This window comes from Haliaeetus albicilla, chromosome 12 (assembly GCF_947461875.1).
Source record: "Haliaeetus albicilla chromosome 12, bHalAlb1.1, whole genome shotgun sequence".
NCBI lineage: Eukaryota > Metazoa > Chordata > Aves > Accipitriformes > Accipitridae > Haliaeetus > Haliaeetus albicilla.
This window is the reverse complement of record NC_091494.1, coordinates 16,840,516-16,859,402: the sequence shown is the minus strand read 5'-3', so window position 1 is coordinate 16,859,402 and position 18,887 is coordinate 16,840,516. Positions and strand designations below refer to the sequence as shown.

The 18,887-nt window shown below is 38.0% G+C and overlaps 1 protein-coding gene across 3 annotated transcripts in view; it reads right to left on the bottom strand.

Moving 5' to 3' along the window:
• Positions 1 to 473: 473 nt before the first annotated feature.
• Positions 474 to 18,887, bottom strand: part of GALK2 (galactokinase 2) — a 50,289-nt gene continuing 31,875 nt past the window's right edge. For all 3 annotated transcript variants that reach the window (XM_069798299.1, XM_069798300.1, XM_069798301.1), the window contains exons 8-10: positions 16,927 to 17,137; positions 7,737 to 7,938; positions 474 to 954 (exon numbers count right to left, since the gene is read on the bottom strand). In XM_069798299.1, coding sequence (XP_069654400.1) covers positions 747 to 954; positions 7,737 to 7,938; positions 16,927 to 17,137 — 621 coding nt within the window. In that variant the 3' untranslated portion in view covers positions 474 to 746. The remainder of the gene's footprint in view (positions 955 to 7,736; positions 7,939 to 16,926; positions 17,138 to 18,887) is intronic.

The window sequence follows — 18,887 nt, the reverse complement described above, 5'->3', positions numbered from 1 at the left end:
AACCAAACTTTGCTTCACTATTTGTTCATTCACTCAGGGGAGTATGTTGTCATATTGTACAGCTCACAGAGAGCATTCATTTTTGTGGAAACTTTCATAACAAGTCAACCTTACACAAAGATACGTAAGAAACATAGCTAGAATGAAAGTTTTCCTGCTTAACATAATGTATTCCTAATGTTTTACTTGGCCTACAGGTGCTCCTCCAATATTATCATTAATTACAACAGTAATAATCCTATTTGAGGAGAGTATAAAACTTCTCATGTTTAGCAAGGTCCTTCCAATTTTTTGAATGCTTCAGTTTAATCTTCCATTTTTACAGGACACTAAACAAAAGAATATTCAGCACCCAAAGAGAATAAGCACTGAACAGCCCTGCAAACATTGCAAGGTTCCTACCCTACAATGAAATAGCTCATTGCTCCACCTGGTCTTACTTCTATGATAGTAAATGGAATAGAAGAGAGATCCACTTTAACAAAGTATCATCTTTATTTCAATTTCAGTTTTCCTTGTCAATAGGTTTTTGTAAATCAATGTTTATACTGAAAGATATTTTTAGTATTGAAAAAAAAGACTTTATAATCAAAGAGTTTTCTTTTAATCACTTCTTCAGAGATATATTTTGATAACAGCAACTGCTCATTACAATAAAAAACAGAAAAGGCATTCATTTTCTGTGGCATGGGAAGTACTGCCAGTTCTAAATGTCCTACATAGTTTCTTTAAAATTTTTACGTTCTTTAGGCCTCAACAAAAACCAAAGCTCCTCTTCCAGGTTTGGTAGCAAACAGACTATTATTCTCCAATGCTAACCTTTGGACATCGGTTTGGTAATAAGCTTTTCTTACATTTTTTATGAAAGTGTTCAGCTTGTCAGTAGGCACCATTGACACAGTGCAGCCACCCCATCCAGCTCCAGTCAGACGCGACCCGATGGCCCCAAATTGCCTAAAATAAAATAACAGGAAAAAATCATGTAAAATAAACCAAAAAGGGGTAATTTCTCATATATAAAATTCCTATAGAAAACTAGTGAGTACTTAAAACACATGGATGTCGTCTAATTTTTCTGAAGTTCACTTGGTTGTATGCGACATTACAGCAATTTTCAGTTATTTTGGACAAAAAAAACCCCCACGCTGATGCTTTAAACTGCAATATAGTAATTTCTGTCAATTCCAAAAGTCACTCTCTTTCATAATGCTTCAGCATCAGCTGTTTTAAGGATCACAGCACAGCTGAGATGAAGAAAGCAGGAGGAAAGGAATTGTGTTAGCAACATTCATAAGACATCAGAAGTGAAAACAGAAATACATGACAAAAATAACAAAAGAGGGTTCATAAACTAATTGCACAGGATGTAGGCATGCAAGCCATTTTCTAATGTGGCAAAGACAAATAGCTCTATTCTTCCAGGACAGATCTAAAACATGCTGAAGATTCACAGGCTTCTGCAGGGCTGCTGAGCGTGCCAGTCAAGAAAAGGAGAGTTCGGAAACTCTTAAAAAGCCATACAGAGTCATTGCACTCAAACATCTGTTTATGCTGAATGGACAGAGTCGGGTATCTTTCTTTAGAGGAACCTCATGAATTTAACAGACTTACAGCAGTAGAGGTAAAATAAGAATTTAGTCCCAAAAGAAAAAAATGCTCTTAATAAGGAGGGTGAATAGAAAGAACAATGACAAATAAATGACATCCAAAATATAAACCATTCCCAGCCTCAAGATACTGGCCTGCTAGAAATGTCCTACAGCAAACCCCATGCCATTACTCTGCAAGATTCAGACTCCATCTCATTAGAATTTAGTAGAATTATTTTCATTAGTTTGCTTACCTGTGTTGCTGATATTTACTTAGATTCAGAAGAAGCAGGAAATTACCGTGTAATAAATTTCTTTGGGGCTTTTCTAACCTAGTCAGAACAGGATGTTTAGAAAACTCTTTTGAAATCTTATTCTCACAAGAGATCTAATCTGATTTGCAAACAAATACTTTTGATATGTTTCCAATAGGCATGCATGGAGAGATTTACCAGTCCTAGTATGTGTTTGCAGGAGAGACAGCATCATGTGAATAACACTGGAAAATGACAGCTCATTCTGAGTAGGCTGTGGTAGTTTTTCATATGTGCATTTTATGTTAAATGAATCTGGTGTACTGCTGGGTTAGCAGAGGTTTAGGTCATATTTCAAGCAAGTACTTACATATGTGTTTGATTCTAAACACACTTACATCTCTTCTTGAACAGAAACACTTTCTTCAGTGTGTCTGTGTGGTGCCACCCTTCATATTGACTCGATTTTATGATAATTCTTTATTTCCTGTTGGTGTTTTATTTTATTTATTCCTATTATTATTCCTGTAAGCCACTCATTCTCTGATGCAATTTTTGTAGTTTCTGGTCCATGGAGCAACCTCCTAAAATGAGCAGGATCAAATCCAGTCTCAATTGCAATCAATAGGGAAATTCCCATCAACTTTATAAGGCCCAATACTTTTTTCAGCGTCTGCTAAATCAACTGTCTGTACTCATTTGGTCTGTTACCTCAGTCAGAACTTTGCATTTCAGATGGTGTCTGGCTTTTATTTTGGTACGCAACTGAAATCCCTTCAGAGTTGTTCTGAACCTTTTATTGATTTCATAATTCTCTGTGGTCATGCTCATGCCTCATTTTTACTGAGTCATTTTAAAATACTTAGTTGAAATAAAGCATAATGTAGACAGAAAATATGCCTGTTTCAGAGCTGAAGTCACTGTGTTTCAAAATACTGTGGCTAACAGTTTCAAATGTGGTGATATGATTAGACACTTGGGGCTTAATGCTAAAGAACTTGGCGTTTTGATGGGCAGTGCTGTAATATCTGTAAACTAGGTACCTGATATTCCACGAATTCAGAAGTGAGCACCTAATTCTGCATCTACTAGAGATGCGGTGCATGAGAGGTATCTAGATCAAACACAAGAAAGTTAACTTTAGAACAGGTCTGAAACTGCCTTTTTCGAGTCCTAATCCGTTCAGTCCTAAGCTAGACTCCTCTGGTAAAGCGCGATTCATAGCCAGACACGCTCTTCTTGTGCACTGGCACCTGAATCATGCATTTATGAAGAGGTGTATGAACAGACAATAATCTTGTGGAGGGAGCGCTCACCCACACAGTGGGCAACATGGATTTAACGTGTGCGAAAGTACCCTGTGCACCGCCTGGGCTATGCTGCAGCCACGAGGACAGGTAATAGAGGGAGAGACAGAGCACACAGGAGAGAGAACGTATCTGTAGTCCAGTGTTGGGGGCACTTGGCTCCCAGTCCCAGTTTCTGGCCTTTGCTTCTTGAAGAGTTTATGTATCCTGTTCCAGTATTCACTGGATAAAAAGAGAATTATCTTATGAGGAAGGCTGTGTGTGTAAATGAGAATAAAAACATGAGTACTTCAGCAGAGAAAAGAAGAATAAAAATAGAAGTCCCATAGGCTGGTGTATGGAAGCAATAGGTAAGACATTGCAGTACCTCATTTTAAAAATAATTGTGCTGTAAGAGGTGATAAAATCACAGCAATATTGTTAATTCCAAATACTCAAAATTATGAACTAGCTGCTCAGAAAGCACAGAGTTAACATGATGAGATTTAAATATATAAATGGGGGAGGGGAGGATATTATTCTGTTTTGTAGCTTGGTGTGCATTTGAATAGCATCTTTAAACCTTTCTGGCTCTGGAGGAGCTGCAAACTTCTTTTTGTAGGGTAGTTTTCTGTTTGTTTTGTTGAATTTTCAAATTGTGTCATGACTCCAGGCTTTGCAGCCTTAAGAAAATCACCAGTGGTAAGAGTTTTGATAAAATGCAGTTGTCTTGGCTACCATAATGCACTTGGATGTAATGTAAAAAACGTATCTTTTAAAAGTGATCAGAGAGGATTCAGCTATCTTCAACTGTAAGGGACATGGCTCGTAACACAAAAATTATCAGGTTTTATACCACAGAAAGATGGAGAATAAGAGAATGAAAGAAAATTATTTACAACACTCAAGGATTCTGAGAGATTCTCAAAAGTACCCAATGAGTTCAGGAGCTCAGATCCAGTTTTTTGTTCCTTAATTGTTCAGTAAATCTTCTGTGTTACTTAATTTAAAAGGTAACTTTTAACAGGTAAAATAGCTACTAACAGCATGAGATGGGTTAGAGAAAGTACAAGTCTTCTGTCTTTGCAAAAATAAAAAAAAAAAAAACAACTGACCAGCTAGTGGTTACAGTTTTCAGCACTACAAACCACAGCAAGTATGGATCCCTTTCTTTCTTGGCAGCAGTTGTACAGTAAAACATAAAGATCTAGGCAAAACAGAAAACATCTGGATATGCAGATTATTCTTCACAGTTTAAACCTTGTAAGGAGAGAGCAGCAGTAGACTCGGGCAATTCTGTGGAATGTATTTTTGGAAAGGCTTTTTAAAGTTACAGGGCAGCTGTATATCATTGTAAGTAAAGAATGTAATTTATGTAGTTCCTGGCCATTTCTATAATCACATCAGCCAAGTTTTCCTAGAGTGACTAGTGATTTTATGTCCCTTAGTTTTTTAATGAACAACTTGAGAAGAATTAAGACGTTTTTCCAATCATTTCCAAAAATTGATGCTGGCTTAAGCTGCATTCATCTAGAATGGCTATAAGCTTTTATAAATCTAATCACATAATCAGAAAGACATTAAAGAATATCAAACTTCTAAAGAAGAAAGACACTTTTCTTAGGAAATACTCTTGATGGGACAACACAGTAAAGAATAATGAACAAATAATTTACTTGTTTCTGTGCAATGACTGAAATAAGAAAACCCCGGATTAAATAATTTTAATATACCAATTAGAAATCGCTTCACACGAATGACACTCTACTGTGGTGCTTAGCTATGCTCATCATACTAGTTGTGGGCTCTTCTGCTGGTAAGTTAGAAATCTGATGTAACATGGGCACACACATCACTTTTTTCCTTCACTATTTATATTTTGGTCCCTGGAACTGAAATGCTGTGATTAATTTTAATTTAATTTAGTAAAATCCTAACTGCATACTCCTTTCCTTTGGGTTCTGTGGCTGTGGCTGTGCTACTGCCTGCAAGTCAGTGTCACGATACCCAAGCTAGCTCAGAGAGCAGCAGCTGTCTAGCCATGAAAGCACAGCGCTCAGCATAAATGAGAAACAGAGAATTTCCATCCCCACGCTGAGCGTCATGCTGCAATAGACTGTTGCTAGCATCCATGCTAGGTTATTTAAATGTAGCACAGGTAACTCCACGCTGTAGTGCAGATTTATACCTACTTTTTTCCCCTACTTGAAACAGGAGCGTTTTCTCCCAGCATTTCTGAAAACAGGCCCTATCAGTATGATTCAAGCTAGATACCCTAGTGAAGACACTTAAAATGGCAAGTCACTTTTGCAAAGTTCAGTCATCAGATGCTATTGACTGAGGCATCAACACTGGGTAGTTACTGTACCTAAAAGTAAAGCAGATGTTAAGTTTTAAGGCTTCTCCTCTGTCAGTGGTGTCACAGAACAGGCAGTGCTGATACCTCGCACTGGATCAAGATTCTGTAGCCTAAGATTTTTGATAATTCAGTAGAGCATAGTTTCTGTCTTCAGCTGACTTTGGAGTCAGTTCTCCCTTGTCACACACAGATCAACAGTTCCCTTTGAGCAGCTGGGATAACCATGGTGAAATTGCCCCGCTAAGTGACTGCCATAGCTTATTCTATTACGTGATCATTACGTGATACAATAAACTGAACATAGCCTGTGAGTTACGTACTGGATTGACTTCCAAGAGAAGGAACCAAAATTGTATTGCCAAATTACTATCAGACTGTCCAATGGCTCTCGGGGCTTCTCTGTGTTTTATCACAAAACAGCATGTGTATCCCATATGCAAAATAATCTGTGAATGTCCAAAAGTCTTCTGTTCAGTTTTTAAGTTTGTAGTTTTCTGGCTTAGAGGCCATTCCATCTCATCTGCAAAAGAAATCAGACTATCCTAAATAATCATCTGTATCATACTCTATCAATTTACAAACCTGGTACATGGGTATTACAACTTACAAAATCTGGATGAGTATAGAAGTAAGAAAGCATATGGCAAATTGCATGTTTGCAAAATTTGTATTTTCATTACAAGCCAAACTGATTTCCTAGTTAAAAAAAAAAGCCAGTCGCTAGTAAAGAAATATTTTTGTAACTTTCATTTTTAGGTGGTAAGGTATTCATTTTTTTTACCTTCAAATTGAAACAGTTTCTGTTTTCTTCAAGACTGAAAGATGTAGAGAGAGGATGGGATATTTGCTTCTAAAAGAGAGTGAAACAACATTTCTTGACCTCAGGCCTGCAAAGACTTACGGCACCCTACATTTCCCTTCTGGCAGGGCAGTAATGCTCTGGCTTAGGGCAGAGTTTCCCAAACTAAGCACACCCTTCTCCAAGGCGAAGCAGGAACCATAACAGATGAGGAGAAGTATGAAGGTGGCATCACCAGGAGCCATGATGAAGTGTATGAGGGAAGCAGCTGGGAGAAGGTGGCTGGGGCAAGAGGCAGGGATGAAGTAGTGGTGGGAAAGCTCAGGTGGGCAGCTGTTTATTCCCCCAAGCCACTGTTAAAATGATCACCAACCACTGAATTTAGATCAATGTTAGCATAAAATGTCTGTCCCATGATCAAATGTACCAGAAAAATGGAAATTAAGAGGGACCGAAATGTGTACATCCTTTCATGCTCGTCCTGTACTATGGATGAAATACTATGTAGAATGTGAGTACTAAGTATTCATTTTTACTTTCTGTATTAACACATGGTTATACCAGATCTCATCATCCACTGCAGCAGTTATGAAAATAACAGCCTGCTACACACAGCAACCTGTGATTGATTTCCAGCTCACTTCATGCCGTTTCTCAAACTCTGTTTATTCTGGCTAGAGGATATGAAACTGGGGAGGAATAAAGGGAGAAGAGAAGGGACAAAATGACACTCAGGGAATGTGTTTTGGAGTTGAGAGGGCTTGTTTTATTGCGGCCAAACTGAGTTAGGGAACCCAGCTAAAAGAATGAGGCTGGGGCAGATGGAGACTGAATAATGTGGGGAAAGCTCAGACACACAATGCAGAGAGGAGAAGCAGAGTGTTAGCCAGTTAACACACTCATCTTTTAAATGGTGAAATACTGTCCAACCTATCCGACACCCTAGACAACATATTTTTTTAATTGAAAAAAATGCAATAGCATTTCACAATATACCATTATGATTTCAAGGCAATCTAAGAGTGTAGAACAGCTTGCTTATGCCCTAGAACTCCCATGGCGCAGTTCTGAAATGGTTAAGAAATACACAAAAAGTAACAGAATTCAACTAGAACAACTAAGATGATGTTTTAAGAAAACCAGTTATGACTTCTTCTACAACTTAAAAAAAGAATAGCCAACAGTCTAACGTAACACTTGTGATGATGAGTCAGTCCAAAAGCAAAGCCTGTAATAAAGCCATAAACTGCAGCTTTCATCTGAAAGTATTACACAGATGTCAGTAGGGAAACAATTGACCATGTAATGTCCCTGCAGGAGATTAATTTTGTAATAAGACACAAGAATACTTTCATTTTAAAATTGCAATAGCCAACGATGTCATATTTTCTCATCAATTCAAACAATATTCTCAACAGGCGATTACTCTTCCTTGTGGTCAAAACTTACAGGCAGATGTCTACCAGCCGATCCAGTTCAGGACAGCTGCATTCATACATTTCCCTGCAGCTGATATAGCTCTGGTTCATTAATTCTCCCAGCAGCTGGATTGCATTGGCAGGTGCTTTGTTGCATATCTTCTTAAATTCCAGCACTCTGGCAGCTTCACTATACACATGCTTTGCACGCTGGTATAACTTAAAGGTGGAAACTAAACAAAATGAAAATATTAAGTACTACAGTTATCCATTAATATTCACTACAAAAGGAACATACAAAAATATAGTAGAATTACTTTTTTTTAGTAATTCATATTTTATATTAGAACTCTGTCTGCTGAAAGTCTTCTGCAAAAGCTCACCTACATCTTCTTTAAAAGCCCTAATAAGATTGTACTTTGATGAACTCTAAATACTATGTACTCATTTTTTCCATGTTGATAACATCATGCACATGCTCTGGTTATTTGCTGTGTCACTGAACAGACCCAGTCTCTCCTTTTACTTTGCGTAGGCAAGCCACAAGTTCAAGAGTTAGCAGCAACATGCATTAGGGCATTAATCTAAAGCTTTCAGGTTTTCAAATACCAGCAAAACTGAGTCAGGAGAATACCAGAAAGGTACCCAGTGCCCTGCAGGCAGCCGTTGGCCAACATTTCTGGCTCAGGGCATTATGTGTGACTGCTGCAGGCCAAATCTGCATCAATTATGTAACTGTGTGGATGGACCTTTTCTTGAAAAAAAAACACCACCAAACCACAAAAAAACCCCCACTTTCTTTCTTTTTTTTTTTTTAACCTGAGATTAACAAAAATGCTATTATCCATGTTTTCTGGTGCATAGGTAAGGAAGCCCTCTCAAGTATTTTCACAATGATGCAGGTTCACCCTGACTGTAAATAATACTAGATTAAAGGTACAGTGAAGAGCACAGGTGCTTTCAGTTTGATTTTCAGGGTTTATTTTTTGGTGTGTGTTACCAGCCAGAGTGTCAGTGCTGCCTGTGTGGATGTGAAGAGATGTCAAGCCCAGACGAGTGCTGCTTGGTATTGACCTACTAAGATCAAGAGCTAGTGCAAGGATTTTGGCTAAAATTTTTCTATTGTGCCATGAAAAAGCAGTTCATGTGGGAAGAGTGTGTGTGTGTGTGTGTGTGTGTGTGTGCCCAAACATGCATGGCCATCTGGGTAGAGACCTCCACCAAGCCCGAACAGTGGGGCATAAAAAGGAAGGGGATGGCTGCAGTTAAAGGCTCCTCAAGCTACTCCTATTTACAGGAGGGTTTGGCTTGCAGCTAGTATCTGAGAATTGATCTGCTGTTCCCAAGCTCATGTTGTAGTTCATTGTTTTACTCTCCCAGTATAGTTCTGTTTGCTTTAATACCATGGCTGCTATTGCGGAAGTACTGTTCACCAGAAGCATGTGTGACAATTTAATTTACGATTAAATTGGTTTACTTGAGCTGTTTGGATGGTAAATATTAGATAAGTGGAATTTATTCCCTATGTGGAGCACCTACTGCAGTATGTTTCCTTATTTCATCACAACTCAAGCACACTCTTGTTGGAGCACCTCAGAACATCCCCCATTTTCTTTCTATGTGTAAATTCTCCTTTAGAGCAAGGTCTCTCTCCTCATTTCACCTTCTGGTCTCTGTTGCTTTCTACAATGGCTGATGAAACACTCAAGTAGAGGTAAAAGGAGAATAGAGACAAGCCCTGTATTCAAAACAGAACTCACTATCTGACCCAGACACATGGAGTTCCTACTTGCCTGTTTCATGGAAACAGCCAAGTTCTGGAACCACTTTTGATGATTTCAGCAATCCACATTTGCAAGTATATGCAGCAATCTTCCTTGAAAGACTGGAAATAAAATTGTGTCCAGTATTAAATCTGTTGTATGTATACTCCAGATTGCAACCCTCACAGACTAGGACTTCATCAGCACCTGTATAATCCCTTTTATTTCTCCAGAGTAAGTGTAAATCACAACTGTAAATGCTGAAAATTCATTGCTGAGAGAGACACAAGGAGTCTAAAATGATAGAGAAACATTGAACATAGCAGTGTTCTGCTACTGGTGATACTGCTTCTGGTGATACTTATTTTGTAATTCAATACAGCCTGCTACTGAGAAACCTTGTGTTGCTGTCTTTTGAACAGGCCTTCTGAATGCATTTCAAACTAGGACAGAAATGAGAAAATTGAGTGCCCCCAGAAACATCATCTTGAGAGTACCTCCCAGAAAGAGCATATTTTGGTTTCCCATTTAGAAGTGTGTTTTACCCCACTGTATTTTGTTGCTGCTCTAGTTACTTGCACTGTGTTTTGCAGAGTGATGCCTCAGTATTTTTGAATGTTAAACAAAGGCAGCTTGGCCTATTTTTAAGGATCGTTTCTCTTTAAATATTCTTTTCTTATAAGCCATTGTTTTAGAGCAAGGAGATTTCTAAATGTGCATTCGTTTAGGGAATATCTAAAGTTGCGTGAGAGATTGCCATAGCTCACACTCTCTTGTAAATCACCATTGAACAGTAGTAACCCAAAGAATGAACTGAAAACATGTCTGGTTTCAATTGTAAGGCAACAGACTTGCCAAAGGCTGTGATTGATTCGGAGACCACCCTTTGGTAGAGCAATGCTCTACTGGCCAGATTACCTTAGAAATCTCTGGGGTTGTGTTGTGCTCGTCATGTTACGAGTTGGCAACCAGAATGGGTGCTCCAGCTACTGGCTGCCAGCCAAAAGATCTGAGCTGTGTCCTCGACAGCATTCATTTCCAGGAGAGCCACTCTGTGTAGGGGAGAACTCACTACCTTGACACTTGCTTTCTCTTGATGCAAAAGCAATCCTTTCAGGCAGTTCCCAAGTGAGAAAGAGCGGCTGTATGTTATTTTCAGACTCCTTTGTGGACTTTTAGCCAATTAGTATTGGCTAAAGGCTGATATCATTATGTTATCTATTGTCTGGTCACAGGCAGCATTTTATCTCAGAAAATTACATTTGTTTTTAAAAATTTTTTTTTTATAGTTTGCTTTTCCTCTCTGGCAGTGTATTGCTTAGGTAAAATTATCTTCAGGACAGCAAACACCTTTGTACTCTGTAAGTCCTATTCTAAAATAATGAAATGATTCATATATTTTTGGCTTTCAATACCAACTGCCTCTGGTAATAGAGAAACCCTCCTGTATCTCTTCTTTGGATAGGTAGTCCAACTAACCGACTCTATATAATAAAAGATAGCAGAGCACACATGATACTTCCAAAAATTACATCTATATTGGAATCTCCTTGCTACATCACATTCTATATATTAGCTCCACATAAATAAAATCTGAATTAATAGGAAATGCCAAAGAGCTATGGAGGCTGTGATTTTAGAAGAGTGCAGAAACTGATCAGAATCTGGATGCTTCACATAGCCACATTTTTTACAATTAGAAAGGATTGATTTCCTAAGCCACACTCTGTCACGGTTAAAAGAAACTAAACCAAAGTGCGCATGACTGATTAGTTTATATCTGAGCTAGGACTGGAGTGCTCTGAAAGAAGAAAAACTGAAGGCCTCAAAGTAAACCTTCCAGTGTTGCACAGGACTGGGTTACATGGTCTCATCCTCTGTTGTGCTCAAAGGAGAGCAAAAAAGCAGGGTGTGGGGAACTAATGCCAGATTCTTAAAAGCATGTGGATCCTTAAATCTATTATAGTGTATGGAATCTGACTGAAAATGTAAATATACTTTCCTAATCCAGTAAACTACAAAGGTCTGGTTTCCCCCACTTAAATTTAGTTCCAAATTAGGCATATAGGTACCCTCAGCTCCATCTTCTGTCAGTGAATAGGGCAGGTTAGGGAACTGTTTATCCCACCTGAGACCCGGATTGCCCTGTGGTACCCATTTCTCTGGTGACTAGAGAGGAACCTAAAACCTCCGGTGCAATGAAACTGGCTACCATGCTGACGTAAGAGTAATTGTCTAGGGGATTTCTAAAGTAATGTTTCTTCCATAAGGGGATCTGTGCAATATCCAGTTCAGGTGCTCTGCTTGTTCAAAATGACATAGCGCCATTTGGACTGATGGAGATTTGTATCGGCTGAGGATCTGTCTCTGACTAGATTCATGCTCTCAAAAACTGTTCTTTGAAAATCACTGCACATTTCCTCACTGCCACGTTCTGCATAGCTCACTGCCATGCAGGAATGAACTGTTTGATTTTAGACCTAGACATGGTCACACAATCAGAATCTCAGGGTCTCTTTTGTCCCTTTCTGAAAAGACAGTATGGAGACTGATTTATTTTGCATGGTATCAGCTGCACACAGAAAAAGTTTCTTGTGGACTCAAGTGAGGGTAAGCGATAACTTTTATGGATTGCAACAGATACAGATCAGAAGAAATTAAAGTCAACCTGAAAAGTCAAAATGAGACCACAGAAAACTTTAAGGAGGACAAGGAATCCTGTACCCGGGTCTGCTCTTAGTGATATTTTGTCACTAAGTTTTTAACACATTTCACCTGCATTCAGCCTGCTATTGGAGCAGCTAATCCACATTCCAGGTCATAGCCTCACTGTGTTTCTGAAGTTTTAAAGACGACACAGTGAATCTTCTACAAGGAACCTCCTCCACTGTAAACTGCTTTGTATTACCAGTCCTTATCTATTTTTTAGAGAATGCCAGCAACTCTTGCTGACCCTTTGTAGATTTTCTGCACCCTAGCTTTGCTCCTCTCCAGAGGATTTCTGTAATGTCATCCATGAACAGGTAGATTCGATTCACTTACAAACCACCGAATGCCATTGAAAGAAATGGTGACATTTTCCAGTGCACTAATAGTTCATACTGCAGCAAGAACCTCCCAAGTTGTTACGACACAGCAGAATAACATTCATGAAAGTTTGTCCAAAATCTATGTAAAAACTCTTAAAAACAAACAAAAATCCTGGGCTATTAGTCCCAAATAACTGTGGGTTAATTAAATATAACAGAAAAGTTTACTGTGGGTTTTCAACTGTATGGTCATATTTTTAATTTTAGCTTTACAAAACTTGTGCAAACCTGTCTACTCCATTTACAGGGATTTTTTTTCTTTATAATTAAACATTGTGGCTTCTCAGCAACTCATATTATTTGTTACAACTTCAACTCCAGCAGATTCCTTTGTTTAGAGGCTTCCTGTACAATTCTATCTGACCTTTAGCTAAAGACCAACCTCTTCAGGCTATATATTTTTTTCTAGTTGCTTTGGCAGCTTCTTAAGATATGTTTCACTATAGATTAATGAGCTACACATGGCTGATGGGACTGTTAGAGATTTACAACAGGAAGAACTCACCAACGCGAAATCATGTAGGGGACAGTTTCTACCACCATTACTCATGTGGAATAGTACTCTTCTCTGTTAGGCATCCTGCTGATTGAACATGATGAGGGTGAAGGTTTCTGGCTCATAATGTATATAAGAAAATGCCGCCAGATGGCTTTAATTTGAGCCAGATTGTGAACCCCCTACTCAAAGTGGGGAACAGTTACTCTACTGGGACTGCTCAAGTAACTGTTTGCAATGTGGCTTTCTGAAAATAAACCAGGGGGACAAGTCACTGCTGGATTCAGTGACCCATTTAGCAGACACCTGCTTCAAGATTATGATAACTACTGGTTTAAAGTGATTTTTCCTCCAGAGGAATGCTAGCTTTAACAAGGCTTTTGCAACTAACCTAAACCATTCAGTGCCTGTGCCTAACCTGTGGCACACCCCAAAGGCCTGCATCCTCCAGGTAGCTGTTATGGGATCTGCCTGGAGCGGCCACCTCTCTGGGGCTCATCCCAAGTAAACCATGTTTTTATGGAAGGGGATGGTACGTTCTCAAATTTTGCCATGACATGGATAAGACTGAGTCTGGAGTAGGCATGTGGACCCTCAAGCTGGGAAGTGCTCTTAGGTCTACCAGTTTGGAGGTAAGTTCTGTTCATGTAAAACAAGGGAAGTCTACTAATGTACACGACAAAGCTTTATGTATCCCAGAGCAGCCTGACATAATATCTGAGAGTCCACCTTCACATGTGCCTGTCTGTGCAAATAAAGTTGAAACTGCTCTTACACTGAGATCATCATTAATACAAATTACTTGACAGTGGGAATGAAAGGCTATTCAAGCACCTTTGAAGCTACAGCACAGATTTAGAATTCTCTTTCCAGGGGACAAATAGGATGGCAGTTAAACAGCCAAATCCACACAGCAAATGGATGCCTGCTCCTCCCATGGCGATTTCATTCCCAGGTTTAAATGTCAAAATTAGATTACAATTTTATACATGAAAAGGAAAAATGGGTTTAAAAATACCTCATTTAAGAAGGAAAAAAACATTTCCTGGTTAAAGGAATACACGGTTTTACAGGAGAATATCCTTTTGTGGTGAAGCCTATAAATACTTAATGTCCCACAATCACCACACACTAAATGTTCTGTGAAGCACTCAAGTCCAAGCCAAAATTATGGCATAGTGCACCTTAGAAAGTAATAAATATTATTTTTCTAGAGATCTTCGGAAGCCACAAGTGCAACCCATGTGTAAACATTTGCAAGGGAGATTTAAACTCAGGATTTTGAGTTGGCCAAGAAACAACTGCAAGAAGTTTAGAGAGGCTTTATGCACCATCTGGACTTCTCCAAACCTGGGGAGCAAGTGGGCTGTACAGTGGGGAACTGCAAAAATCCTTGAGTACTGGCCGATAAAAGGGATGCAAGTTGCTGTGTGCTTCCAGACTTGGCCTGGGACTTACTCAAAGCCTGTCCATACCATTTTTCTTTGGGATGTGGAGTTTTATCTGGTGAGCCTTATACACTTATAAAATGTTATGTAAGTATACAGTACCATCACTGGAGAAATGGAGAAGTAAAGGAGGGGAAGCTAGACTTAAGGCTAAAATAATATTGACATAGCACTTTCATATCCTTAATCATGAGATACAATGCCAGTACAAAACATTTGTAACTATCATTGAGCTTTGAATAATACAAAAAATTAAAATGACTGACAATTTATATTCAGCCACAGAGAAAACTCTGAATCCAGTCAATGATCTAAATATTAATTCTCATTCCAACCTAAATGATTCTATGAACTTCTGTCTACCAAGAAATGCCAGAACTTTATGGATGCTAGCAAAAGGATGAATGCATAAACTGTTGTTCACATTATTACTAGGGATGGTTTAGTACATGGTTTAGTGGGACTTGGCAGTGTTAGGTTTATGGTTGGACTTGATGATCTTAAAGGTCTTTTCCAACCTAAATGATTCTATGATTCTATGATTCTAAATGTTATGGTTCTTTTTTATGTTGAACAAAGAAGTTCAACAACATTCTGAAATTCCCTACAGACATTACTTATTTGTCGGTATGTTTTCTCTCACATGAAGAAGCCAGGCATTGTCATGAAAATATAGTGGGAAAGTAGAGGGGAAATAAGAAAAATATTTTTGTCAAACAGCCTCTGGTTTTCCAAAGGAACATAAAATGTAATTTGTTTAGTGTGTAACAAAAACAAACAGTGGATTTAGATTCCTTCTTTCTGTGTCTGTCTTGTTTCTCCTTTGCATATAGTTTTACAGAAATCTGTTATTTAATTTTATATTGTACATGCAAAGAGACTTTCAGCATAACCCATTTTAATTGGCCTTATCAAATGAAATCATGGTCATGCAAGTTTAAGATATTCTGTTCAGCAAACATCTGCAAACGCTATTCAGAGCCACAATATAAAATTTCCTCTGAGTTTCTTCTACAGCTTTTATGTTTAAATTTTTTATCCAGACTTTGGGTTTTGAAAAAAAATCAAAATAACCTGTATAAACAATTAAATTCTACAGAACTGTAGAATTTTGTTTTATAAACCAGGTATAAGGAGTATGAACATCTGTAAGTTAATAGTCTTGTATTGCTTCAGGAAGGGGAGAGTAAGGGGACAGCATAAAAGATGTACAACCTTGTAGTTTCCCATGAAAATGTTGCAGAGTGCAGGTACATGGTTCAGTATATTCCTCATGTACATACAGCACAGAGTTATCATAATTCTTTCTAGAGATAAAGAGCTGGATTAAGATATCATATTCCATCCTGGTGCCCTCTGGCAGTGTAATTAGACAATAAGATAGTTTCATACTCTCTGATACCACTGGGGCGTGAAACAGGTTATAGATTCAGGACCTGGTCCTTGGTCAATATATAAGGTGTACAATCATTTCAGATAAAAAGATTATTTAAATATAAGCATCAGTATACATAGATATCTTACTGATTTATATGCATCAAACATATCCGTCCCTGAAAGCAGTCTTGGGAAGGACTGGCAAGGATGTAATTCAGCTACAAAACAGTAGAGATATTAAGGCTACAGAATGGAAACAAGGAAGTAAGTATTATTTTAAGTTCTTAAAGATTCTGATCTCAATTGGAAACCTGTTATGAATGCAAATTAATTATTTCATAAATGCTCTATTACTCAGTATTGTTAGCAACCCTACTATATGCATCCCAGATCCACTCCATGTGTGCCAATGCTCATGACTGCATGGTATAATCATAAGCAATAATACATGGGAAATATTTTAATAGTAAGTTGTTCACCTCCACCAACATTCTTCTAAAAGAAGTAAAAATATTGATAGTGACAGAAAATTCTTTCTCAGGAGAGACCTAGATGACTTGCTGCCCAGTGCATGTTTTATGAAGTGATCATGTATTTATCAATTCAAAACCAGAAACACAAGCTCCATCTATGCTGGTCTTTAACGCCAGTTAAGGGAGAGCAAACAGGATTCATTTTAATGATGCTGTAACCATCCAAAACGTTTGGTTTTGTTAAGAGCTATTGCCAAAAAAGGAAGCCTAGTTTGACTTTTTCCTAGAATAAAACCTGGGTTATTTAGAGATGACTCTCAAACAGCACAAGCTAATCTAAAATAATAAGTGATCTGCTTCTTCTACCATTTTAGAAACAGTTCAATCAAAATCAGTTTTGCTCTGTTTTAAGTTGGAAGTTAGAATGAAAATAGTGGTATCAATTCTCTCACTTGCCACCTAAGATTCTGGGGAAGTATTCTGCCAAGACTTCCACTTGCACTACTTGTAATACATAAACTTTTTATATAATACAGACATTGTACACTAAACCCCACCATTTCATATATGCTTACCATCTTGCGTGTTTTGACTAAGGATCTGAGCGCGGAGCTCCTCCAGGCTAATTCCCAGGCATTTACAAATTTCCTCTGTGCTGTAAGGCTCAGGATGTAATACCTCCTCGACAATGGTCAGCATTTCCTCTAGGCTAACTCCTAGCTTGGTTTGTACATCATGGAGTCTCAACATTGTTTTCCAGTCCAATCCTTTTGACTTTGAGAGAAGCTGAAATGCAAAAAAATAAAATAGAAAATATTGTGCCTTCCTGTTTAAAACTACTTAATAGTCCATAAAAACCTTTAAGACCCATTTGCTCTTTTCACTTCTTAATTGGGAACCATCTGAAACTACCTTCTATCAGTACATAGCAGATAATCATTATATTTATTTATAAAAGGTCTGTGAATGATAGATATTCTTCCCTCAAATTAGATATTGTCTGTAAAAGCCCTACTGGCATTATTTGTGTGATATCAAATCAGTGATTTATCCTTTTCCATGGATGTTGTTACTTCAAGCACTTAACCTTTTACAATCACATTCAGACAACTGCTTATAAAAACGCTACGATATTGTAACACTAAAAGTCCCCAAGAAGTCTGTTTCTGTACTGTTAGAATTTGCTCTAACATTTAAAACTCAGTTTGACCTTTCCAATATGCTCCTGGAGTTTTCTGATGAACATTTGAGGTTGTCATTAAAACCCCTTCTCATAATAGTCTTAAAAATACGAAAGTGGGCATAAGATTTGTGTGGGAGAATTAACAGTAACTTTTCTCAATGTCTAGAGTTTAAAGTAAATTTTAAGTACATTCTTTTAACATCCAATTTAAAGGAAGTTTTGAGCCTTACAGGAAGGTTACGATGTGTTAGTGTCTAGTGTTGTGGTTTAACCCCAGCTGGCAGTGAAGCACCACACACCACACTATACCAGGTACTAGGAAGAAAATTAACTCTGTCCTAGCTGAAACTAGGACAGTATGTCAGAATCTGCTCCATTCCTACATGATTGCTATGATGCTAATTAGTTATAGATGTTATCCATTTTTCCTACTCCAGACAATGTCATGCTTTGTGTATCTTTGTGATGTTTTGGCAATTGACAGTCGTTACTTCAACATGCCAGAAACCTAGAAGGAAATATGTCAAAGAGGTTTTTCTCTGGAAGGTTGCTACATGTGTTGATGCTCTCATGTGCCTAATGAAAATGGTTGAGTAAAGCAGCTTTCCTCATAAGGTAGAATACTTTTAATGTTATGAATTATAGAAGAATATTAAGTGGTCATTGTGGGATCCTACTGACATACCACCTTTAATTTCAACAGATTACTACAGAGTAATACACACATTAGCAGGTACATACCAACATTGCTTTACTGTATTCATAAGTACCTGACATACCACCATTTAAGTTGAGATTAAAGCTTCCAAGTATGCCAGATGAGGCTATATGTTTGCAGAGAGTTTAAACCAGTGCAGCAAGACCAGGGAATTAAATCCTTTTCCTATTTTCCTATTCAAATCAGCATTAAAACATCTCATCAACAGGGCCAAGATTTCACCCAGTGTGTTTTGTCATTCTTTTCAATCAATACTGGTTTTGAGTGAGACTGGTTTAAAATCATTTACGTCTCAATTCAGCAAAGCCATTTAACTTCCTGGGTAAAAAAACCATGGGATTTACATGTGTCTGAAAAGTATTTGCTTTGCTTTGTGCAAAGTTACAGCATGAAATTTAAGCAGATCTGCTGCCCAACTATCTCCTACAGATTCTCGCCCTCCTGCTCTCTTCCAACAGTGCTTTTGCAAGGGCTCTTCCAGTTTTATTACAGTATATAAAAATTAACTACTTTTGGTGCCATCTAGTGACTTACTAAGATTTATGTGAGGCTCAGTAGAGCAGAACAAACAAAATCCAATCAAAATCCTAATCATATGACTCTGTCGCCATCTAAAACACAGTTTTGTATGTGCA